General features: G+C 41.1%; 1 protein-coding gene and 1 long non-coding RNA gene across 4 annotated transcripts in view; both read left to right on the top strand.

The window, feature by feature from the left end:
* The window catches only part of col27a1b (collagen, type XXVII, alpha 1b), an 80,892-nt gene that overhangs the window by 42,901 nt on the left and 12,192 nt on the right, over positions 1 to 25,799 (top strand). For all 3 annotated transcript variants that reach the window (XR_008832378.1, XM_056419624.1, XM_056419625.1), the window contains exons 13-42: positions 1,386 to 1,439; positions 2,091 to 2,135; positions 2,314 to 2,367; positions 2,583 to 2,627; positions 2,819 to 2,872; positions 3,367 to 3,420; positions 3,778 to 3,831; positions 4,190 to 4,243; positions 4,343 to 4,396; positions 4,483 to 4,527; positions 5,685 to 5,738; positions 5,956 to 6,000; positions 6,126 to 6,179; positions 7,249 to 7,302; positions 7,529 to 7,582; positions 8,560 to 8,613; positions 9,776 to 9,829; positions 10,294 to 10,338; positions 13,732 to 13,776; positions 13,905 to 13,958; positions 14,372 to 14,425; positions 14,528 to 14,581; positions 14,961 to 15,014; positions 15,277 to 15,330; positions 17,869 to 17,976; positions 18,066 to 18,119; positions 18,208 to 18,315; positions 18,678 to 18,731; positions 19,998 to 20,051; positions 21,137 to 21,193. Coding sequence is in view for 2 of the 3 variants with exons in the window: in XM_056419624.1 (XP_056275599.1) it covers positions 1,386 to 1,439; positions 2,091 to 2,135; positions 2,314 to 2,367; positions 2,583 to 2,627; positions 2,819 to 2,872; positions 3,367 to 3,420; positions 3,778 to 3,831; positions 4,190 to 4,243; positions 4,343 to 4,396; positions 4,483 to 4,527; positions 5,685 to 5,738; positions 5,956 to 6,000; positions 6,126 to 6,179; positions 7,249 to 7,302; positions 7,529 to 7,582; positions 8,560 to 8,613; positions 9,776 to 9,829; positions 10,294 to 10,338; positions 13,732 to 13,776; positions 13,905 to 13,958; positions 14,372 to 14,425; positions 14,528 to 14,581; positions 14,961 to 15,014; positions 15,277 to 15,330; positions 17,869 to 17,976; positions 18,066 to 18,119; positions 18,208 to 18,315; positions 18,678 to 18,731; positions 19,998 to 20,051; positions 21,137 to 21,193 (1,677 nt within the window). In the remaining variant the exon portion in view is untranslated. The remainder of the gene's footprint in view (positions 1 to 1,385; positions 1,440 to 2,090; positions 2,136 to 2,313; positions 2,368 to 2,582; positions 2,628 to 2,818; positions 2,873 to 3,366; positions 3,421 to 3,777; positions 3,832 to 4,189; positions 4,244 to 4,342; positions 4,397 to 4,482; positions 4,528 to 5,684; positions 5,739 to 5,955; positions 6,001 to 6,125; positions 6,180 to 7,248; positions 7,303 to 7,528; positions 7,583 to 8,559; positions 8,614 to 9,775; positions 9,830 to 10,293; positions 10,339 to 13,731; positions 13,777 to 13,904; positions 13,959 to 14,371; positions 14,426 to 14,527; positions 14,582 to 14,960; positions 15,015 to 15,276; positions 15,331 to 17,868; positions 17,977 to 18,065; positions 18,120 to 18,207; positions 18,316 to 18,677; positions 18,732 to 19,997; positions 20,052 to 21,136; positions 21,194 to 25,799) is intronic.
* Positions 21,204 to 23,839, top strand: LOC130197114 (uncharacterized). Its single transcript, XR_008832379.1, has 3 exons — positions 21,204 to 22,376; positions 22,628 to 23,006; positions 23,141 to 23,839. It is a non-coding gene; the product is annotated as an uncharacterized LOC130197114 (long non-coding RNA).

Consider the following 25,799-nt stretch of genomic DNA (forward strand, 5'->3'; position numbering starts at 1 on the left):
CTTTGTGTATCGGAAACGACGTCAGCGGATTGCATTGGTATTATCAGTCGGATCCTTTAAAAAAAATATATAGATATATATACCAGCAATTAATCTCTGACTGAAGGTGATTCGGAAACATCGTCTGTTATATAATGTGTTTATTACCGTGCTAGGAACGGACGTAATAATGTGAGTGGGTTGTGGGTTTGGCTCTTCGGAGAGTCTCTACCCCGCAGATCAGAATCAAGTCTCGCGTACATTTCCCATCCTTCCAGGCTTACATGGAAAAAAATACTGACGCTGCACATGCCACACTTGTGTAAATCAGTAGCGGTCAGCGGTTCAAATCATGAGCGAGTCGTTTCCCTTCCCTCTGTGGTGAAAAGTGAGGTTGGGTAATTTTTACGCAAGAGGTTATCGTATGTCCTGAGTCAGCGGTAATGGCGGTAGAACGATAATCTAATTAACGCCATCGTTTGTGCATGATTTCCATCGGACCGATCCCACAGTTAGAAGGGTCTCGCCAGCGTTCGATGGAAGTCGATGTCAAAACGAGAACAAAGACTCGCTCCCATGTGTTTCCGATCAAACCAAGTTTTTCGTTTTGTAGATTTCCGAAAGAGGCACAAATTTTTTCCACATTTCTCGTTCGGCCTCCACGTTGCACCGATTACGACTCGTTACTGCGTCCACGTTTACCTCGACCGTCAGCGCGCCAGACGACCGGTCCCACGGCGGCCGTCGCCCGAAGGTCTTCACACCCTCCGTTTGATCGATGAGCGTTCCCTCTGCTTTTTTCGTGACCCGTTTGTGCAACGCTGACCTCGGCACGTTGACAGACACGCGTTGGGCATCGCGCCTCTCGTTCTGGAATTACGAGCACACAAAAAAAGGGGGCTACAGTCAACAGTTTCTGTGCCAAGCAGCTTTATTCTGGTCGTTTAGGCGAGTCCCGGGGTTTTTTTTTGGTTCCGCGGGCCGGCGTGCACACAGCGCAGACACCCGGTCGCTCGTAAAAAACACTCAGCCGTGGAATTTCCTTCCGGTCTCCCAGGAGGGAAGCGGCCGGGAGCTCGTTTGAGGGGGTTTTGCCTGACTTAAAACCGTCTATACATCTATATCTTTCATCCCTGTTTTTTATATTTTATATTTATTTTTTATTCTCGTGTGTTTAGTTTATTGGTGCTGCTACTGTTACGACAAATTTCCCCTTGGGGATTAATAAAGTATATATCTATCTATCTATCTATCTTGTTTCCCCTTGTAAGTGCTGCGATAACTTCACCCACAAGCCACGTGGTGACGTCGAAATGAATTCAAGTGTCTTTCTTTGTGTTGAAGTCACTCCATTTTCCTCTCCGTGGTTTTTTCGTGACCGTCCTGTTTTCTTTCTGTGTGCTCAGGGGTTTTCCGGTGACTTTGGAGAGAGAGGACCTCCCGGCCCTGATGCGGACCCAGTAAGTCATATCATGTGGATGAATGCACCAATTTTACTCACTCTGCACTGGGGCAAGTCTTCATGGCAAATTACACCTGATGGAGATTCCACCAGAATTCACATGAGTGAACAGTCCCGAAAGGAAGGAAGGGAGGGAGGGAGGGAGGGAGCTTACTTTGCACATCGCCTTTTTTTTTTTTACAACAGGGACATTGCATCCCCTGCCCTCAGGAGCTCACCCATCATAATCCGGCTAGATATCTCTCCACGACAGCAGCGTCAGCGGTTCCTCCTCTTCTTCGCTCGTGATGGAGATGGGCTGACCTCTGGTTAGCCTCCTCCAGTCTCACTTCCTCTGCCTCCAGCGGGGAGCAGGGGACGTTCCATTTGGCTGAATCCCGTCACGCTTTCATTTTATAGAGGCGACAGGAAGGCCACACCGGAGGCCCGCGTGTCATCCGTCTCTCCGCTGGATGCCGGGGCTCAAGGAGGATTTGGGGGGGGGGGGGGGGGGGTAGGGGACAAGCTATTTTGGAAAAGCACCAACGAACAAACAAAATATAGAAAGTTTGATTTCATGTGTGTATCCTCCCACCTCCAGATCTGACATGGGGCCTGCATTGCATCTTTTTTTTATCCCTCTTTCATTTGTCCTCTCTCTTCTCCCCAGGGTGAGCTGGGGTCTCCTGGCCCACGTGGAGTCCCTGGTCTTATTGTAAGTGTTCTTGTGTCTTTTTCACTGTGATAAAAAAAAAAAATTAGGTTCCTCTACGACGTGTTGTGAGCACCGTGTTTTTAAGATGTTTTAAGTGTGTGTATGTGTGTGTTTTGAGCACTGTGTTTTTAAGACATTTTAAGTGTGTGTGTGTGTGTGTGTGTGTTGACGTGTGCAGGGAGACATGGGCTCCGCTGGCTCCATGGGCTCACCAGGAATACCAGGACTCAAGGTAAACGATGCGTTTTGTGGTTGTGTGTCTGTCTGTTTTTTCTTTGATATGGATCCAATATTAATAAGGTACATTTTGATTGGTTACCAGAGCGTCTCCAAGCGGTTGCTGATTCGTTCATTCCACTGAGGAAACGCCAGGACTGCATATTAATCACGCTCAATCAATAACCTTCTTTCATTCTTTCTCTTTAAAAAAAATGTTTTGCTTCCAAGGGAATACCTGGAAACCCGGGGGACCCAGGACTGAAAGGTGATAAGGTGATCTGCATACGTATTTTATCATTACTCCACTACAATATACAATAATGCCAAAAGGGGTCAAATCACACAACTTTATTTAGGAGAATCCTGAGAAAAATAACAGCTGATACTCATGTGGCGCTCGCTGACTGAATAATCACGTTGCTAACATTTTGATTTTTTCTTTTAATTCTTTTGTGTTTCCTCAGGGGGATGTTGGCTTCGCGGGGGAGCCAGGGGAGCGCGGATTCCAAGGGGACAAGGTCAGTGTATGTTTGTGTGTGCTCAGGTTGCCCATAAATAATAAGTTAGTGTCCTTCTCCTATCTAACTTGTGAGAGATCAAAAGTGGTTTAAGCATTGGTTGTCTTGTAAGACGGTCAGAAATGACAGCTGTCCTTCAGTCCAAGTGTTCCGTCCTTTATATGTTTACAGAAGCCCAGTAGAATAATATTTGTGTTTGAGCTACTCAAGCGGAGATGATAGGACAAGGCGCTCTCGAAGTGATCATATTTGGTCCCCTAAGATGAACCCAGGACATGACGCTCTTCATGGGTGTCTTGTCACCTTGAACCGGTCCTAGTTCTTCAGACACACAAAGGTTATATCAAAAGGGTTGCACCAGCTATTATATCATGAGAGTACAATGATTAGGACTTTTCCTCTGACAGCTTTCGGATGTGAACATCGCTGTGTTTGTCTGCTTTTTGTTTTTCTTGTTGACTTGTTTATTCTGAGCTGGTCTTTTTGTTGACCAGGGTTTGCGTGGCTCGCCCGGGCTGCCGGGTCCTTGTGGAAAAACTGGACCGCAGGTATTTTCTAACCCCGCATTAAAAAACTATTTTTGACACTTTTTGACACGGAAGTCACACAGAGATAACAATTATGATTTTTAAGCTATTTCTCTTCACGCTCAACCGCTTCGGTTGCCTGTTTGTTCTCAGTGGGGGATAAATACATTAGGGAGAGCGCTGTCTGTCCAACGGAGCACAAAGATGCTGCTTTTGACAGTGATTTCCTCTCATTTTCAAGGTTATATTAGAGTATTTTGGTTAATATGATACACATTGTTCCCTTCACAAACTATCTAGGGAATAAGGGCCATGCTAACGTTGTTTTCAGGATCTTATCTGGGGAATGACGTTTTAATCATCTGTCACATTTCTTAGGGCAAACCTGGTGAAAAGGGCCCTGATGGTTCACCTGGTCCTCCTGGCCTCGAGGTATATACTGGCTGGATGCTTTATATTTAATCTTATTTGCTTTATCCATTTTGAATTTGGGAGTCTTCTTGTTGCATCTCTTGTTACTACTTGACAACGTCTAAGAGTATATTCTCTATTCTCACTAATAATTGTTTGTGCACCCATTGGAAAGCGTAAATATTGTAAAAACATTGTGTATTTGTAATTGTTTGTTTTTAGGTTTGTTTTATGACGTCTGCCTCTCGGGACTATACAGATGAAAAATAGCATCTTGGCTATAACTCTCTTTTTTTATTAATGTGCACTGTCCCTTATTAACTAAACCAAAGAATAAGAAAAAAGAAGAAAAATATTGATGTTACTGTTGTTCTCTCAGGGTTTCCCGGGTGACATCGGCCCTCCGGGACAAAATGGCGCCGAAGGACCCAAGGTGAGCGGAGTGGCGTCAACGCTTCTCGATATATGTGAAACCGTCCGTGGGAGAAGAAAACAAAGTGAAAGTTCACTCTCAAGTGTTTTTCATCCACAGAGAAAGCAAGGGTTACGGGGCTTCCCGGGTCCAAGAGGAACACTTGGTCTTCAGGTGAGGTTTGAATCGAAGCATTTTGAGACTGAATAAAACATAGAAAGCTTATTTTCTTATTTGTTTTGTGACATTTCTTTCGCCAGGGTGACGAGGGAGCGGTCGGGCCCGCTGGACTCGCCGGACTCGAGGTGAGTGCTGATTGGATCAGCCCTCGCGGCTTGAGACCACTTAGAAAATACAATAACAGTTTATCTTTTAGGATCCACAAACAAAACCGTCTGTCTCTCTCTAAATTTAGCTTTGGATGGAAAACTGTGAGCTGGTTTGGACAGCGAGTCCTTTGGCTGACTGGCGCCGCCATTGTTGTAAAGCGGTTTTCTTTTGGACGCCGTAGACATTTATTATTGGTCGGACAATTGCGATGATCTTTTGTGTCATAACAAAAGAAATAAATAAAACAAGTAAAGCTTTGTCCGTCAGGTGATGGATTCATGTTCAGGTTTGGAGTAATATTTTCCTAAAACATCACAATAATTCTTTTGTTTTTGACGTCCACTCACCAGAGTTCAAATGTGTTATTAAAGTTCTTGAATTAAGAAACTCTATAAACTAATTTAAATACTCCTTTCTAGTTTTAATAGTCCTCTTTAGGCCATCATTCACAGATTCATATTTAATGAATAGCGTCTAAACATAGATGAAGCCAAACCAACCAAATGTAATATTTCATACCACACAAGATTGGCTTTGAGTGGTTCTGTGTGAATAGAATCCACAGTGACTCGTCTTTGTCTCTGGCGTTTGGTTTGGACTCGTCCCAGACTCAAAAACAAGGGAAGGCTTTTCCAATGAAGCTCTCTATTCTTCCAAATGCTCGATTCCAATCGGCCTTCTCCCAAAAGTTGAACCCACGAGTGTTCACGGAAAAACAATCACAAATGACCCGATGACTTCCGTGAGTAGCGAGGAGCCTTCTTAAAGCGACGCGCTCCGTTTTCTGAGTCGTTCAGTCCCTCAGAGCCGGAGGCATTTGTGGATGGTTTGCCTTTATTTAGAATATTTAGATTCTATTCATTGAGAATATAAATCTGCGAATGGTGGACTAGAGAGGACTATTAAAAACTAGAAAGGACTGTTCAAATTATTTAATTTATTACTTAATACTTAATTCAATGATGCATTTGAACTCTGGTGAGCCAATGAAATAAATTATTGTGAGGTTTTAGGAAAAAAAATACTCCTTTTCCTGAACATGAATCCAAACCTTTTCTTTCTTTTTTTTGATAATGGAGAGTTTATTGTCTATGCAGTACACGTCTCTGACATTGTTGTACTTTGTGCTCAGGGCAGGCCTGGGAGGCAGGGATTCCCTGGACTGACGGGCCCAGACGGACTCAAGGTCAGACCCGACATTCACACATCCGACATTCACACATCCACCATGAACGACACGTCATCCTGAGCCAGATGTGAATGTGTATTAATGAGATATTAATGCTCAGTCACAACAGGGGGAACGGACCCCTTTCCGAAATCACATTTCTACTGATTTTTGAAGTGTGAAAAAAAAAGAAGCCATGAATGAGTTTAAATGCTAATTGGTTGCTCTGCTGTAGGGCGAGAGCGGGACGGCCGGCGAGGTGGGAAATGTTGGCGAGAGGGTAAAGGCTTTTCTCTCTTTCTGATGATTTCTGTTTGATGCTTCACGCAGTGTTGCCCCGTTATGATAAATATATAACTTCAGTCGAGCTCAGAGGAATAAGAGACGTGCTTTCTTGCCCTCCAGGGACTGCCCGGCTTCGTCGGGCCCGTCGGAGAGACTGGCGTCCGCGGCGAAAAGGTGGGCACTATCTCGATTGGTCCCACTTGGACCCACATTGTTGACGTACAACTTCGATCGCTAATCTGTTGAATTTGCTCCATTTGGCTGAAGTCAGCTTTACGATTATTTTAGAATAGAATAGATTGTCTTTTTTTCTCTCTCTCTTTTTTTCCCTCTCTCTGTCTGATGTGATTTGTAACATTAAATATTTTTTGTACCGTTGGTCAGAATCTGCAACAGCAACGCCTCACTTAACCTTTTAAAAACGAGCCTATTTTTAAGTTTCTGCTCGAAATAACATACCCAAACTAAAATGATTTGAATAATGTTGGTGTTATAATAAAGGCAACCCATGTGAGCCTTTGTTCAGATGTGTAAATATTAGTATACAGGACTGTCTCAGAAAATTAGAATATTGTGATAAAGTTCTTTATTTTCTGTAATGCAATTAAAAAAAAAAAAAAAAATGCATTTTGGATTCATTCAAAATCAACAAAAATATTGCAAGCCTTTTATTCTTTTAATATTGCTGATTATGGCTTACAGCTTAAGAAAACTCTAAAATCCTATCTCATACAATTTTAATATTTCCTCAGACCAAGTAAAAAAAAGATTTATAACAGCTGAGTGTTTGTCAAGGCTCAGGAAACCCTTGCAGGTGTTTCGAGTTAATTAGACAATTCAAGTGATTTGTTTAATACCCTACTAGTATACTTTTTCATGATATTCTAATATTTAGAGATAGGATATTTGAGTTTTCTTAAGCTGTAAACCATAATCAGCAATAAATCAGAATAAAAGGCTTGCAATATTTCAGTTGATTTGTAATGAATCCAGAATGCATGACATTTTTGTTTTTTTAATTGCATTACAGAAAATAAAGAACTTCATCACAATATTCTAATTTTCTGAGACAGTCCTGTATATGTTACTGGTTACGAGTAAATAAAGATGAAACACAGCAAAAATAGGTCAAATTGTGCATTTTTTAAATGTTTGTAAATATTTTGTAGACTGGACGCTTCATAATTTAAATCTATCGATAGGTAATCAATGTTCACCCTAATTGTGGCTTTTGGCTCTCCAGGGGGATCGAGGCAAAACAGGTGGCCCCGGGCCGCCAGGTGAAACGGGGCCGATGGTAAGGAGTAAGTTTGGACCCCGTCTCTCGTACCAGGGGGAATTAAATTAGTCATAATTTAGGGATGGGGGTGGGGGGGGGGTTAGGAGAGACAGATTAAAGGTATTCCACAATAACCATCTACAGGGCGGATGATATAAGGCCACACAGTGTAGTCAGCTAATTTATGATTCTTTTGTTGATTCTCATCCAGTAGATATCATTTGAGTAATGTTGTTTCCATCAGGGTCACACTGGAAGACCTGGGCAGACGGGCCCACCTGGACTGCAAGGCACCCAAGTAAGTTACTGGTATCATTGCCAGAGCATCCTGCGCACATCTGGATCTTCTCTGATACTTTTGTTATGTAACTTCAAAAGTTTGGGGTCACTTAGAAAAAGAAGAAAACACTTTTAAAATGTCCTTATTTTTTTAAGTAAAGCACTGTTTTCTTCAATGAAGAAACACACTCTACATAGTTAATGTGGTAAATGACTATTCTCTGGTGTTTAATGAAGTCTCTACATAGGTGGCTAGAGGCCCATCTCCAGTGTTCTCATGGTACATTGTGTTATCGCCTTAGAAGACTAACGGAGGGTTATAAAACCCTTTTATGTGAGCGCAGCTGAAAACAGTTATGCTGGTGAGAGAAGCTGTAAAACTGGCCTTCCTTTCAGAGACAAGTTTGAAGAACAAAATTAATATTTCGAATATAAATCATTATTTCTAACCATGTCAATGTATTGACTATATTTTATATTCATTTTGCTTTTCATTTGATAAATAAAAGTGTGAGTTTTCATGGAAAACACAACATTGTCTGGGTGACCCCAAACTTGTGAACGCTTTTGTATGTTTTACACTAACAGGCTGTAAGTTACGTCACCAAAGTACTTATTATGTTTTGGGGAGGTGCAGCTTCGCCCGTCTGAAGCACAGGAGGCGGAGTCCCAGCCACTGATACTGCCCGTTTATGTGGATGATGTTTGTTGCACTGCATGATTTCTAGTTATTGAAGTATCCGTCTACGTCTACTGCAGCAAAGTGACACGTTCAATCACTGGAGTTCAGCAAGAATAAGATATTAAGCTTTTGTCGATTACTATTTTAACACAAATCCGATGTTGCATTCTCTGTAAAGTCACATAAAAAGCAGCCGTATCATTATATTATTATAATATTGTATTCAGAAACTGCTGAGTGCTGTAAGAATATGTTGGTATCTTAGTGTGTATAGTTTGCTCTTGTCTAATTTAAAGGATATTTTAATCATTCAGGGGCCTCCCGGTTCAGAGGGGTCCATCGGCATCAGAGGACCCGAAGGCAGGAGGGTGAGTTACTTGAATCTTATAATCATTTTATAACCATTAGCTGATGCATCCTATTGTCTGTTATGAATCAACGACCTACACCCCGACTCATTGAGACGTGAGCAGCTTCAATCCAGAGACCACGGAAATATTATATTATTACAGAAAAATAAGGAAATGTAATTCCGCCATACACAGAAAATTACATCTCTTTGAAGTGCAGAGGGAGGATTAAAAAATAAGAAGAAGAAGAACAAAATATCTGCTCATAGTCGCAAGGTGAACATGGATGTATGTCAGTAATGCACATACAATCCATCAGTCTAAGAGGCCTCTCCAAACTAAACATCCCAGAGTGTGTGTGTGTGTGTGTGTGTGTGTCTGCCAGCTCAGGATGATTCCAGCGGTTGCTGGCTTTTTCCATAATTGAGTTTTTATACTTTTGAGAAGAAGAAAAAAAGTGCCCATGGTTGCACAGCGGGATCATTGGACTGAATGAATAATTGATGGAACATGAATAAGTGGTATAAAGGCATTTCATCCTGATTAGTTTTACACGGCTCCCCTGATATCACAAGCAGTCACAAGTGTAGTAATATTTAATAACTATAATGGCTGAAAATGACATCGGGGGCTTTGGAAAATAGAATTAACGACAGCACGGATGAACTCCAGCCTCCTCATTGCAACGACTGAGGTCGTTCTCAGTTGACAAGAATGAGAGAAATAAAACAGTTACAACCTTTTCCTGGGCCCAAAAGTTCTGTAATATAAATTGTGATATTGCCTTCAGAAAAAAAATGAAAAAAAGATAATACTCTTTATTGTTATTGTCTCGCTTCGTTTTAAGAATACAGACGGAAGTAGTGACAGCGATTTGAAGGATGCGTCCAATCCTCTTACTTTACTTCTTGTTTTCAGTCAGAAATTGTCGGGTTTCCTCCTAAAATGCCTGCAGGTGCTGAAAAAAACTGATTATGGTGGCAGAAATAAATGGTAAATGTGTGCACTGTGAAACATCATACAGTCATTCTTGTTGACGTGACAGGAAGTTGAAATAAGACAGATTCCTCCCCACAGCTCCGTCTTGATTAGTGCTTATTAAATCTGCCTCGGGTCCGTTAGTTAAAGGCCACATGTTCCCGAGCCATTCGTCAATGACTCATTCAATTCCTCTCCGTAGGGCCCGAGGGGTCCTGACGGCCACGGGGGGGAGAAAGGGTCCGCTGGACTGCAGGTGAGCACGCGGTCAGAAAGACGGCGCTGTCAATGGTTGATTCAACATTTTCAGATTTCTGGCTTTTTATTGCTAAGTTTTTTTGGGAGAAATGTCCGGCCTTTGACTCTCTTCATTGCGCCACATCAAATCTATCCCACAACAAGCTAGCATGAACAAAATGGCCCTAATTATATATATATATATATATATATATAATTTATATAGATATAATTATTTATATATGTACATTTATATTTATATATAAATATATATATTTAATATAATTATTTATATATATATATATATAATATTTATGATTTTTATTCTGGAGAACTTTTACAAGCAGCTTTATTCAGCAGACTGTAATTAATAACTATTTTTAACATCTAAAGAATCTTTAGAGGACTTTGCGAGGAGGGGGGGGGGAGAGAGGGGTTCAGAGAGCTCGCTGTACTGAGCTGGATGTTTTTTTCTTTCTGCAGGGCCCGGATGGTCCGCCAGGAAAATTGGGCCTCCACGGGGACGCGGTAAGAAAAATGGTGCTGGCTTAACTTTCCCGCCCTCGTAACAGTAATAGCATCATCAGCGGTATTAGCACCGTCGTCCTCGTGTCCGACCTTTTGTGAAAGTCCTAGAGGAATTCTCGATATATATCATATATATATATATATGATATATATCAAGAAAAAGTACAAATTATATATATATATATATATATATATATATGTATATATATATTAGGGGTGGGCACGTTAACGCGTTAATCTTGCGTTAACGCATCAATTAATTAACACCGACAATTATTTTATCGCGCGTTAACGCAGGTTTTATTATTTATTTTATTATTGTAAAAGTGTGTTGCTCACAGGCTTTTATTTTGTAAAAGTCTGCTACTGATTGCTGCGGAACATGAAAAGAAACTAGTATTTACCCCTTACAAGTTTTGGAAATGGTATCTCCCTTACGTTCCACCTTCTTGCGTGAGCTGACAGAATAGAGAGCAGTCATTGGTCGACCGATCTCAGGGTTGCCAGATACACGATAATTATCCTCCAAATACAACCATTTTGTATGGAGGACTTAAAATGACTTAAGTATAAATAAATAAATGAATGAATGCATGAATAAATACACGAATAAATAAATAAATGCTTAAATAAATGTATAAATGAATAAATAAATGCTTAAATAAATGTATAAATAAATAAATAAATGTATAAATAAATAAATAAATACAGGAATGAATAAATATAAGTTATAAATCAACAAGACATCATTAAATAAATATATTTCTGCATTTCTGTATTTCTTCATTTATTTATTTATCTATTTATGTGTCCACACGTATTTCTTCATTTATTTATGTGTGACATTTACGTGTCCGTATATTCAAATGAGCTGGGGCGGTCCGAACCTCTGTCTAAAGCATGATTGGTCACAGGAGTGTGATGCACCTGGTGTTGTGCTCTACTACTGCCTGGCACATGACGCTGAAGTTGACTCGCTCAGCTCACCGTTAGCAGAAGTTAGCCTCGACAGCTTTTTGACTTCAGCCGTTTATCAATTCCAAGAACACTGAGTACAGACTCGTGTTCTTTTTGTCTGGTGGTCTTGGGTCTGGTTTTAGGTCCCAGACTCTCGGGGGCTGTCTTTTCTCTTTCTGGTCTTGTGCCACCACATCAACTGTTCTTGCGCATGAATTTACTCAAATTATTCACTGTAAAATAATTTACAGTGGAGTAGAATGTTGTGCGTGTTCACTGTTGTGTGGCGTAGGCTACGAATAAACGATAATAAATATACAACGTCTCGTAGCTTTCCTGACCCAGGGTCGCTACAATATGAAGTTATGAATCTTAACCCTCAGTCAAATTGACGTAACGTTATCTTTTAGTAAATAATAAACTCGTTGTGCTCTTTAGATCCTCAAAAACCTAATTATATCTCATGTTTAGCCGCTACGGAGAAGTCAGAGCCAGCGGAGCATTTCAAAAAGTCCTGCGAGATCAGGCTTCTCGGCGGCCACACAGCGCTGAGCGCCGAGCTCAGAGGTCCCGAGCAGGACCTCAAATCTCTGTCGCATATCCTTATTAGACTGAATCTCGATAAACCGACCACAGATTTGATGCTTAAACAACTAACTTCTCGGCTGAAAACATCCTTAAATTACATTCCGTGACTCAACAGTAGTATTTAGAATGTACAGACAAGAATGCATAATAAACGCTGTTCGTCTACAGATCCAAGTGCTAGGGATCGATTGCTTCTGTCTTGCTCCCTGAATTGACCAATCCTGTTCAACAATGAGGTTCGGACCGCCCAGCTCATTTGAATATACGGACACGTAAATGTCACACATTTGTGTGGACACATAAATAGAGATATAAATAAATGAAGAAATACAGAAATGTAAAAAATATTTTGTTAATGATGTCTGTTGAGTATAACATATATATAATTTGCTGTGTATTTATCTGTGTATATACATTTTTCTTGTATTTATTTATATTTTACACATATTTTTATTTTTTTTTTTTTATTTTTGTATTATTCATCATTTTATATTTATTTTATATATTTATAAGTCATTTTGAGTCCATTTTGAGTTTTTTTTTTGATGAGCCTTTCATACTTCATCTCCAATCCACGAACACCTTGCCGCCTCCACTAGTTCATTGTTGTTTGTTGTTGTTGTTATAAACCTCTACGCTCACGCGCGGGCGCCAGGCTCACACCACGCTGGCACAGCGCTGTGCGTGAGAGGGGGCCGAGAGGGGCTCCTAAAAAAACAAAAAAAAAATCCTCAATATAATTATAATTATAATTTCAGTCTAGAATATTAGGAAATATTAGAGGCATGTATATCACAAAACAGGCAGAACAAGAGAGATGTTTAATCTCAGCAGTTACTGTGCATTATATTGATGAGAAGTGGGCGCTGCATTCACATGCCCTGACTGTGATGAAAACAGAGGAGAGACATTCTGCTGAAACGTGCGCGGGACACTTTACTGAAGTTGCACAGCAGTGGAATGTGTCAAATAAAGTCACCACACTGAGCAGATAGAGCGCGAAATATGATCGCTGCTGCGAGACAACTGCCTTTGGATCACGTCCCCTGCTTCGCGCTCAGTCTCTAGCGCTCTGTCACAGTATCTCTGCATAACAGGCGTTTGACAATGTCCTGACAGATTTTATGGCACTTTAGTTCATATGGCAGTACATTTAAAATAAGTGTCAAGTTCTAGGAATTGACAAACTGCACTGAAAGTGTTTTCTGGTGTCTCACTCTAACAGGGACAACAAATGTTATGGCACTTTCATTCATATGGCAGAACATTTAAAATAGAAGTGCGCTATACACTACTTTTGAATTAATTATTGGATTTTGCGTATACAAATGCGATTAATCGTGATTAATCAGGGAAATCATGCGATTAATCGCGATTAAAAATTGTAATCGTTGCCCAGCCCTAATATAAAAGAAAAAGTACAAATTATATATATAATATAATAATGTAAACTCCTATACCAGCATCTTTTACAGGTGCCAGACCAAATGTGGTGGGGTCTAAAAAGTAGTGGGGTAGAAGTATATCTTAGACTAAATGGAAATACTCAAGTTAAGTATAAGTATTTTTAAGTACATGAATTTCTTAATCAATTAAAGACAATGAGCCAAACAGGCATGACTCGGTTATGATGTAACACCTGAAGGAGGAGAAAGGCAACTAAGCCATACTAGTAGTACTTGCACTCTATTTATTTGTCTTATTTGTCTTATTGTCCAATGTTATGCACAACCCGCCAAGACACATTCCTGATATATCCAACATATTTGTCACCAAATGGTTCTGATTCTGATCCTGATGCGTCCTCAACCCTCCATGAGTTTGACATGTCGCACTCATTTCCTGCAGGGGAGGCTCGGCGAGCCGGGTGACGCCGGGCCGACGGGGTTTCCGGTAAGTGATGTGGGGCTCACGGAGGTCCTCTCTTGGTGTGTTGTGGTAGCGTTGTGTCATGTGTGTGAACACCCATAGTGTCTGATTCTGATTCTGATTCTGATGATAAACCCCGGGACTCTCCTCAGGGCGTTCAAGGACCCTCTGGACCTCCGGGGGCCAAAGGAATTGCAGGAGAGCCTGTGAGTGTGATGGAGATGTGTCGACATACATATTATGAATTATTACTGTTTATGCGATTCATTTTTGAAAACTGTACTATGACTCTTTAATGGCATACAATGCTATGAAAGAAATGCAGAACATCCCCCTCTTTGTGTTTACGTTTAATGTATTTATCTGGTTGATGAACATGTTTTTTGTGGACAATAAGTCATGAATAAGTCATAGTACGGTTTGTTATGAAGACTTTACTTACTGTATTTTGCCATTTTGCTCTGATGTTTTTTTTCATGGTGTGCCGCTCTGACTTTTTTTTTCTTTTCTACGGCATACTAAACTATATATGAAATGCCATTTATTATCAGCCTTCGATTAGATTAGAAGAAGAAGATTAGAAAGGACTCTTAAACCTTTTTTCTCGGTGCCTCTGCAGGGACCAGCGGGGCCACCGGGGACGATGGGGCCACTGGGGGCGATGGGCCCTTGGGTGAGCCGCTGGAAGAAAGACACTGACTTTTATTTTTATTTTTATATCGATTGCACGTGAATAATAAAGGCTGTCCCTTTCTTCTTTTTTTATTTATGACAGGGGCCGCTGGGGAGGGCCGGAGAGAGAGGACTGCCTGGTGAACTGGGAGAGAAGGTGAAGATGAGGGAGGAGCTCCTTGTTTTTATTATATTTATATATTGTTAATGGTTTTGATCCCATGTTTATGTTTCTTATTATGCACCGTTCGCCAAGTTCCTTGTATGTTCAATGTACCTTTGCAATAACCACTTCCTGTTCTATGCAAATATGCATCAGGGCCTCGATCCAGACAGCGAGTGGATGCTCTCTGAGGGAAAAACAAGAAAGCACATGAATTTGATTTGGGGCAGAAATTATTCGCAGGCCTATTAGTTATTAAGGACGCACACAGAGAGGGTTGTGGGTCCTAAAAAAACATAATCAACCATGTTGTGCATTAAGAGATACAAAAACATCACCAATGTCATAACCATCGTGCTTCTCCTGCTCACAGGGGGACATCGGTCTACCCGGCAACAACGGGGAGCAGGGTTTGATTGGCCAGAGAGTAAGGAACACACTTCTTTTAATTTTTTTCCATAAAGGTCTACGGTCTGTGAAGTGGACTATTTTAATTTTAATTTTGTTGTTGCAACAAAGAGCAAAAACAAAGTGGTACATTTGTGCTTTAAAACAACAACAACAACAACACTATTCCAGTGTGTCCCATGTTGGACCATCTGTTCCGGCTCTCTGTGATCACCGTCCTCGTAACACGTAAAGAAATATATTGCAACCATTATATTCTTTTATGATTTTTTGCCTGTCAGGGTGAGCCAGGCATCGATGGGGAGGCGGGGCTAAGTGGACCCGATGGAGCCAAGGCAAGTTCCTACATAAAAGACAAGCTGTGACACATCATTTCATCTATTCATCCCTTGTGTAAAAACAAAAAAGAAGAAGAAAAAAGAGCTTTTTACTGGGAAAAGAAGGGAAAACCGTTGCTTCAAGGCTTCGGCCGGTTATCAAATTTCTGTCAATAACTTTAAACCAATTCCTCCGCCTGTGAACCCCGGGGACTCTCCGGTGTACCGTACGGCAGCTTATTGCAATTAGGGCGGGTCGACTATTGTCGGCGAGATATTGGCTTTTATTTGGGAGATGCATTGTTGTCGACGCCGAGTGAAAACAGATAGCCGGGCTATTTTAGTAACACTAAATGAAAAGATGGAAAGTACCTAAAAAGCCCGTCATCAGAGCCGCTGGAGGAGCAGCTGACAGACGAAGGTGGTGACATGTGAGCACAAAGAGGACTGAGGGTTAGAGGGGGGGTGGGGTGAGGGCTCGGGGGGGGGGGGGGGGACCTCTGAGGGGGCCTTTTGGCCACGGCACAGCTTCTAGGTGGCGGCCCGCGGAGGGATCTGCATGCAGCTCGTGCTGTTGGCTGTTAACTGGGAAATGGAAATCAGTGTCGTTGTCATGCTCCGTTGTTTTATTACTTTCGGGGGATTTAAAACAGAAACTCAGCGAATCGCTGAGAGGATACAGACGTTATGTTTCCTCCAGCCGGCCGCGGCTCACTCAATGCCTGATATTTAAAGAGAGTCTTGTCGTGTTGCATATCGACTGCTTCAGAGACTCATGTGTGTTCCTCAATACACCTTCCTTGGGTTGAGCAGAGAGAGAGACTATAGACTTTCTTTCAGTATAACTATTGATGTCTTCTTCTTCTTCTTCTTCGTCTTCTTCTTCTTCTTATTATTATTATTATTATTATTATTATTATTGAATTGTATATTTTTGCTTGATGCTTTGGCAGTATTTTTGTTGCAACATTCATGCCAATAAAGCCTATTGAATAGAATTGAGGGAGGAAGTAAGAGGGAGAGAGAAAAAGAGAGAGAGACAGAGAGAGAGAGGGGGGGGGGGAGGAGGGAGAGAGAGGGAGAGAGAAGGGGGAGGGAGAGAGAGGGGAAGAGACAGGGAAAGAGAGAGAGGGAGGGGGAGAGAGAGGGAGAGAGAGAAGGGAGAGGGAGGGGGAGAGAGAAGGGGGAGGGAGAGAGAGGGGAAGAGACAGGGAAAGAGAGAGAGGGGGAGAGAGAGAGGGAGAGAGGTAGAGAGGGAGGGAGGGAGAGATGTAGAGAGAGAGAGGGGGGGGGAGAGAGAGAGAGAGAGATTTTTGGATCCAGGACTTGAAACTCAGCCGCAGTTACAGAGAATTTAAAGTCAAAACTAAAAACTGGTCCCAGCAGACGTGGAGCTACAGGTTTGTCATCGGCTCATAAACTTCACGCTGTTCACTTGAATATTCAAGAGCTGGGACCAAAACTCTTTTATGACATATTTCCTCTTGTGCTCTTCCGGCTTCGCTCGATATTTATAGCCGTCTGCAAAAGCCGCCTCTATGATGGGGCCGGCCAACAGCTTCACAGGGCTCACCATCACATGATGTGGATCAAACATACGGCACCGAATACATCATTTTAACCAAATACAAAATGTTAAGTTTTAATAATTTTAGAAAATTCACTTCGGCCTGTTTGATTTTCAAAATACTAAATGGCCTAGCGCCACCCCCCCTTAAAACCTTTATCAAACATCGATCTATTAACTCCACTCTGTCCACCAGAGCTGTCACAAACAGGGACTGTGAGGTCCCATTTAGAAAAACCCTGTTTGGGCAAAATGTGCTGTCCTTCAAAGGATGCATGATGTGGAACAGCCTACCTCCTTCTATAAGGGAAAGCCCCAGCCTGGTCACCTTCAAAGGCCACCTGAAGGCATGGCTCAGACTTCATCAGCCCTGTGACCATTAGAGTTAATCCGCACGGTATCCAAATGTCTTGCATGCACCTTTTTATTAATCTTTTTTTCTTCTTTTGTATTACTGTACTGTCATGTGTGAAGTGATGTGTGCTTTCCATTTCACTCTGCTTGCATTCTTAAATTACATCAACCTGCCAAGGGACTACAGATGGAAACTAGCCTCCCGGCTATAATCTGTCATATTTACATGTACATTGTACTGTCAATCAATATGCACTGTCCCTTATTCTCTGAATAAATAAATAAATAAATAAAAATAAAATGCCCAATCCTTGAAAGTATTCATTAGTTGTGTCTCACTAATACTGTAAATCTGTCATGTTGTCGCTCTGTTTACAAACCAACAGCTGTAGAGCTCAGATAGTTGGTCAGTTGGTAAAGTGGAATAGGAAAAAAGCCTCGAAGCTTTTTCATTTGATCTATTTCATACATTTATTGGATATGAATATATTTGTATCCAGTGTGGCTGCAATCCCGGTGAGGGAGATTCAATTGTGTGTGTGTGTGTGTGTGTGTGTGTGTGTGTGTGTGTGTGTGTGTGTGTGAGTGTGTACCGAACTGTTTCACCTCATTCAATGCGCCGCGTCTCTTCTCAGGGGGACCAGGGGGACGCTGGCCAAGAAGCCACCGAAGGCGACCGGGGTGAAATGGGTCTGCGAGGGAAGGACGGGCCCTCTGGGCCTCCCGGATTGGTCGGTGTCAGGGTGAGGGTCTCTTCGTTTCCCCATGAAGAGGAAGCTCTTTTTGTCCAATTACCAAAAAACACCTGTTTGATTTGTTCTTCTTCTGCCAGGGTCAGGAAGGTAAACCTGGTATTCTTGGTGAAAGAGGAAAACCAGGAGAAAAGGTTTGTCCCTTTCTCTTTGGGTTCTCTGCTGTGTTGCTCAATACTCCATGAGCATGTCAAATAGACTTTTCCATGGACTCTTCTACAGGGGACCATGGGTCAACAAGGTCACCTGGGTGAACCCGGGCTGACCGGTGAGCATGGAGAGGCGGGGTTTATTGGACAGAAGGGAGCGAGAGGAACCATCGGTCCACTGGTGAGGCATCCACAGAGAGCTGCAAGGACCTGCTCGGGTGTTGATGGATGTGGGCAAAATTTATTTATATATATATATATATATATTTATACATATTTATATATATATATATATATATTTATATATATATGTATATTATATGTATAAATATATTTCAAAAAACTGTTATATACATATTAATATATATATATATATTTCTATATATATATAAGTAATTATTTCTATAAATATATACACTATATATATATATTTCTATATAAATATATTTATATTGAAATATATATTTACAAAATATTTATATATATAATTATATTTTAAAAAAAAATATATATATATATAACATACTGTATGTATTTGCACAGGGTGCTCCAGGGAGAATGGGCCAACAAGGAGACCCCGGCATATCAGGTTACGAGGTAAGAAGAGTGATGCAATAATTCGGGATGTTATAGTTTGCTTCTGCAGCTCCGAACCTTTGAAGTCTTGAATCTGCTTCATGAATGTTGAAAAAAAGGTGACAAATAGCATTATGAACCCTTTAAAATGAAGGCGGGTGTGATGTGTTGTATTGAAAGAAAACTGTGGTCTTACTTTATATGAATGTCATGTCTATAATACATTATACTGCCATTCATAAGACATTAGAATGCATCCATGTGACTTTATAAAACTTTTTATAAAACTCTTTATGACATGTTTTATAAAGCTATGCATGAAAGCTTATTACAATGTTTATAATGTATTTTAAGTGTAGGACATCATTTATGATGAGTTCAGCATTCATAATGCTTTACACCTCCATGCCAACGGTGTTAGAAAGAAAAAATATGATTCATGGATCACACAGGACAATTTGAATACCTTTTTTAAAAAACTTTTAATATCATTCCTGCATTTTTCTCAGAGAAATTCGAAGCACTTCTTTTCTCTCGTAACACCGATACTCTGAATACCTGTTTTGGTGGATTACATTTTTTTAAGTCCATCATCTTTCTTCAGCCAATGACCTAACTTTGATTTCTCATGATTCTGCGTAAACTAGGATTTAAAAAAAGAAGACATTGTGGATTTTTATGTCTTAAAGTTGACCAATAGGGGGCAGAAAGGAGACACCAAACCAACATGTGTTGTGTACTATGGGGGCCACACAGATCATACAAGGAAAATAAATTAAATAGCTAAAAAGTTGATTTCTAGCTAAATGTACCTCTCCTCTACCCAACCACACCAGAAAAAGGCATTTATTTTATTTATTTCATTTATTTTATTTATTTTATTTAATCTATTATTGTATTAAGCTTTTCATTAAAGTGGATCTTTTTAACAACAAGTATATTTTTTACTTCTTGTGCAAGAGAGATAAAACCAAATAAAATGGGGGAAGGTGGTGATCATCTGTGTGCGCACGTAATGTTTATTCTGGATGAGATTGGTGATGCGAAATCGATCATGTCAGAGCACAATCAAACCTTTGACACGTATAACCACGCCGGGACTCAGATTGCTATCTCCGTGGCAACAAAGGATGAGAGTGTTGATTGATGACATTGGTGCTCTATCAGTTCACAGAAATGTTTTTCTCTGTGTGTTTTCTCGACCTTACACAGCGTTATATTTCACACAGTAAATTGCGGAGTGATGGAGGTGAAAGGTCACAAAACATTTTTTTTCTTGTTGTCTAGGGTCACATGGGACCCCAGGGCCCCCTCGGACCACCTGGGCCAAAAGGTGAAAAGGTACACAACCACAGATATACTTACCGCCTCTAATAGCCGTCTGCACTTTGATTATGTCTCATGAGCTCTGCATGACTTCACAACATTCGGCTCGTTGTCTTTTAGTGGTCAGCTTTAAATAAAATAAAAAATGTCATTGGTGTGTCCCTAATTAGTGCTTTCCCTGTCTGTCTTTGTCCTTGCATTATTCCTAAAGTCATCCCTAATATGATCAATGATATGAACTTGGACATGCCCAATTAGCTCGGTGCCGTCAAAATGTATATAATTAGCCGAGCACCTGGTCCGCTCATGGTTTTAGGGATATTAGCGCCATAATCTGTGTATATTTGACAGGAGCAGCACAGAATGGAACACACACACCCACACTACAGTCTAGTGAGACGCTAATCAGCATATTTTTATTGTTTTAAGTCCCTGGGCAGGAGCCATCTGGATGCTAGTATTTGTTACTTTCTCTATGCCAATATCCACAAACTAAAGAATGTGCTTTGCTTTCTAATTAAATTATCACCGAGCCGTCACGCCGCAAACTGTACGACTGGCAATCGAGTGAGAGACAAGTGACCCCGGCACAAATAAATACACATCTGCATTGTTCATGCATCTGCATTGTTTATCAAAAGCACTCGCGCCGCTGCACTTTTTAAAATGGTTTCCTCCCTTTAAGTGTCAGCTGTGCTTGCCCCCCCCCCCCTGCGGCCATCACTAATTAATCTCATGCTTCTAGATGCCTGATGGGCCTCCAAGTTTATTTATTTCCCATGACACATATGCAACACACGTGACTATTAAAAAACCACGCGCACATCTGTGGGTTATTGTTTGATGAATCCTGTGTAAAAATATTTTTTTTAAAACCCCGAAACAGATGTTGGTGTCCGTTCCAGTGAGAATGGGATCATTATGAGTGTAATGCTGCATGTAGTGATTTGCCATTCATGTAAAGAGAGCGGGGCGATGTGTTTACTATTGTTGTTCTGTCTTTAAAAAAGAAACGCCTATTGATTTTTGCACAAATCACCAGGTTTTCATTGATCGTGGTTGTGCGTCTGTGCCCATGTATTTATGTATTTGTTGCTCAGGGGGAGCAGGGAGACGACAGCAAGGTGGACGGCCCGTCAGGTCCCCGAGGTGGCACAGTGAGTTTCTTAAATATCTTCCTGTTTTTGTTTTTTACTGCGAGTGGTGGTCTGGATTGTTTCATTAAATTGAGGTCAGCCTACAAAAGAGGACAAGGGCCAAGCTTAAAACAACCGTTTCTTTTGAGGCTCATCCACTACACCGTGTTTTTGATGAGCTCCGAAGTTCATTCACTGAGCAAATTAGGATGTCTCGGTGTTCCACCGAGCGACTGAGAAGGTCTTTAGTGAAACTTAGGATGCCTCGGTGTCAGGGGCGTGTCTAGGGGGTGGCCAGGGGTGGCACGTGCTACCCCTGGAATCTGATTGGCCACCCCAGGTGCCACCCCATATGCTAAACTATGATTGGCTATCTGCCCACGGAGGCGGGAACGTTTGAATTGTGTGACTACCGAACTTTCATTTTCAACCGACAAGAAGACATCAAGAAGACATCAAGAGATTGCGGCTACTCGCTCCTGAAAGATGTGAGTAGCTAGAATTATTGATAACAGTTACACATAATGAGTCAGTGGTTTAAAAAGTTTGAACTGTAATAAGCTAAAACGTTTTTTGATTTTCACGATATGTGGTGCAGGTCTGTCATCATCGCGACTGTCGACAGTGTCGACTGACTCAGCTTGCTGCCTAGCAAACCTGTCCAGGATTCTTAGCTCCTGAAAGATGTGAGTAGACTTATTGATACACATGTGTGAATGGTTTAAAAGCTAAAACGTTTTCCCATCTTATTTTATTATTTCCTGACTCAGCTTACTAGCAAACCTGTCGTCATCATTGTTTGGTTATTGTCAACGATGCTAACGCTAACGCTAATGCTAACGCTAATGCTAACGCTGATGCTAACGCTAGCTAACTTAACGTTACAGTATGTAAATCTGTCTTGTATCTCTTCTAACTTTGTAACATTAGACCTGAGTAAGTTTTGCATGTCACATTCATTCATGCATTCATAATTAGGCTAAATGTATTGTGCAAGATATAGTGACATGCATCATGACATGCGACTATTACAGTATGAAAAGAAATCAGAACATTCAGGGATTCTTCAAAAGAAAGAAATCCAAAACAACAGAGCAGGACAGAGCAGCAGAAGCCAGCAGTGCTAGTCAGTCTGAGGATGAGAGCCAGCTTGACTCTGCTAGGGATGTACAGCAGGAGCCTCCAGCTTCAGCTGTACACATGGGTATGTAAAATCCTGATAGTTCCAGATTTCTCTTTAGTAAGCACTTATTTGATTGCCTTGATAATATCAATGACATTGTGGTTAATTGCCAGACATTGAAACTAAAGTTGACACTAACTTCTCAATTAGTGTAGAAGTGCAATAGTCATTATTTCATTTTAGTCATCTGGGTTGCGTAACATACCACTTAGCCTACTTACAAAAAGGCTGATTTTATTATCATTCTGATGACAACGTATGTGTTTTTGTAGACTCAGACAAGGATACTGGTGATGAAGGCCCTTCATCTTCACTTGCACATCAGGGTATGTAATGTATGCATCTTTATAAAACTATCTGCTATGACTTGAGATGTTTCACTTTTGCTATACTTATAGTGGCTTATACTGAGATTCAGGGCAAAGCCCTATTTTTAACAATACAGGTGTGAAAAAGCTAAATATGACTAATTTGACATACAAATAAATTGATACAACTGTTAAAATCCCTATATTACTTCAGGTGTGTCAAGTCAGCCACTCTCTGACAATGACACTGACACTGAGAACCATCCAGCAGTACCTGCAGGCCATGCAGTGACACGTGGGGATGGTGATGCAGCAGCCCTTGTGGCCCCACCTGGACCTCATGGTATGCCTTAATATTTCATATGAAATATATTGTACTTAATTCAATTCTTTCATCTGTACTAATGCCCCAATGAGCACTTCTGTCCCAACAAGTACATGACACTGATCCAATTCTCATGCTTTTGTCACTTTCAGATATTTCACAGTCAAGAGCAGCAGGTCCCTCTCAGCCTCGTTTAAAGGTTTTTCCAAGAACCCTCCAAGGTGAGAAGAGGAGGGCGTTCAATCCAGTGTGGTTTAACCACAATTCCTGGCTTGAATACTCACAAAGCAAAGATTCAGCCTACTGTTACGCATGCAGACACTTCTCCCTGCCTGGCGCGTCAGAATCTGTTTTCTCCTCAGAATCAGGCTTTTCACACTGGAAAAAAGCAACGTACAAAGATGCTGGCTTTAAGTTGCATGAGAAATCTGAGTCTCACATTAATGCCATGTTTGCTTGGAATGAGCACAAGAGGCTATTGCTTACAGATTCTTCTATCTTAGATATGATTAACAAAGAGTACAAAAAGAAAGTTGAAGAGAATCGCAGTTACATTAAAACAGTTGCAGATGTACTGCTTTTGACAGCAACACAGAATATAGCACAAAGAGGTCACCGTGAATCGGAAGAATATGACAACAAAGGGAATTTCTTAGGAATTCTAGAAATGATCGCTAAACACAATCCTATGGTAGCCCAAAAAATGAAGGGACAACGCAATGCAAAATACACAAGCAATACCATACAGAATGAAATTCTGCAGTGCTTAGCAAGTATGGTGCGTGATGAGATTGTGAAGGAAGTGAAGGAGAGTGTGGTATTCTCTGTCATTGCTGATGAAACCAAAGATCTGAAAAGAAGGAGCAGCTGTCATTAGTAGTTAGGTATTACTACAACGGGGCTGTGCATGAAAGCTTTCTTGATTTCCAACATGCCCAACATCTAGATGCTAAGGGCTCAGCGAAATGATCATCCAGTGTTTAGAAAGATATGGCCTTCAGTACAAAGAAAATCTTGTTGGACAAGGTTATGATGGGGCCTCAGTGATGAGTGGCAAACACACAGGTGTGGCAGCCAGAATTAAGACAGAGGCTAAACATGCTTATGTCCACTGTAATGCGCACTGTCTGAACCTGGTCTTAGTTGACACTGTGAAGTCAGTTCCAGAGGCTGATTGCTTCTTCTCACTGCTTGAGAAGCTCTATGTGTACATGTCAGGATCTTATGTGCACCAGAAATGGCTGGATGTTCAAAAGGAGATGTATGGGGCCAGCCTAGGGAGTTACAACAACTTAGTGACACAAGATGGGCATGTAGAGCATTGGCTTGCAGGAACTTCATGGATAGGTTACCAGCTGTGTTGTGTGTCCTTCAAAATATAAGCGAAGAAAATCATAGAGACAGATCCACTGATGCTCGAGGTTTGCTTGCACAGATTGACCTCACATTCATATCCCTCCTTGCAACCTTCCGAAAACTGTTCGGAAACACAAAGCTGCTTTCTGACCTGCTACAGTCACCCTCAGTTGATTTAGCTATGGCAGTAGACATGGTGGAGTCACTTCACGATACACTTCAGGAGTACAGGACTGAGACATTTTGTGATCAACTGTGGCATGACATAGTAGAGACAGCCAAACAGTGTAATATAGCTGTTGAGAATAGTGAGAAGAAGAGATCACAAAAAGTTAGCTCCAAACTTGGTTGTGTCTTATGTGACATGTACTATAGGCCTGCGGAAGGGTAATGATGACAAAGATACATTCAGACAGAGACTACTCTACCCCATCCTTGACTCCATGATTGGTGAATTGGAAAGAAGGTTCTCAAAACCTAACTGTTTAATAATGAAGGGTTTACAGGCCCTAAACCCTAAAAGCAGTACATTCCTTCAAGACAACCAAGTATTTGGCTTGGGTGAAATGTATGGTTGTGATCAAGAAGATCTTACTCATGAGCTTCACCAGGCTAGGAGAATTTTGAAAAGGAAGGCTGAGAGTGGGGCAAGAGAGTTGGCAAGCATTCTAGACTTGACTGTGTTTTTAGAACCGTACCAAGAGGTGTTTCATGAGCTCTTCAGGCTGTGCAAAATAGCTGTAGCCCTTCCAGTCAGCAGTGCTGCCTGTGAGCGGAGCTTTTCTGCTCTAAAGCTAATTAAAAACCATTTGAGGACAACAATGGTAGATAGCAGGCTAAGCCATTTAGGTGTGCTAAGCATTGAGTCAAGAAGAGCTAAGGCATTGAACATGGATGACTTTATAAAACTGTTTGCAAGCCAACACAAGAACAGGAGAATTCAACTGTTTTAAATGTATCTGGGCTGTTTTTTTTGTTGGCACTTTACTTTATACTGTGACAGTTTTAATTGTATTTATTTTATTGGCACTTTACTTTATACTGTGACCGTTTTCAATATTGTTGGCATTATTACTTTATTTTAAGTTTGTTGGCACTTACTCTGAGAATGTGCATTTTCTTTTGTATATACAGTACTGTACAAGTTGTTAAAGAATAAAGTATGGAAGTTTTATATTACATTTGTATGGTGTCACTCTGTTGAGATTGGTAGGTCTGTTTATCTTTTAAATTAAACTTTAAACACAGGAATGTAAGACACTATAAAGTAATTAAAGTAGATATGGATAGTAGAGACAAAAATGGTAAATTAATGCTATTCCGTGCCCCCCGCCCCGATGTGCACTCGTACTTCATGCCACCCCTACATAAGTCAGTTCCCCACTTGGGCCACCCCAGTCAAAAAGGTCTGGACACGCCACTGCTCGGTGTTCCACCGAGCGACTGAGAAGGTCT

This window comes from Pseudoliparis swirei, chromosome 7 (genome assembly GCF_029220125.1).
Source record: "Pseudoliparis swirei isolate HS2019 ecotype Mariana Trench chromosome 7, NWPU_hadal_v1, whole genome shotgun sequence".
Lineage (NCBI taxonomy): Eukaryota > Metazoa > Chordata > Actinopteri > Perciformes > Liparidae > Pseudoliparis > Pseudoliparis swirei.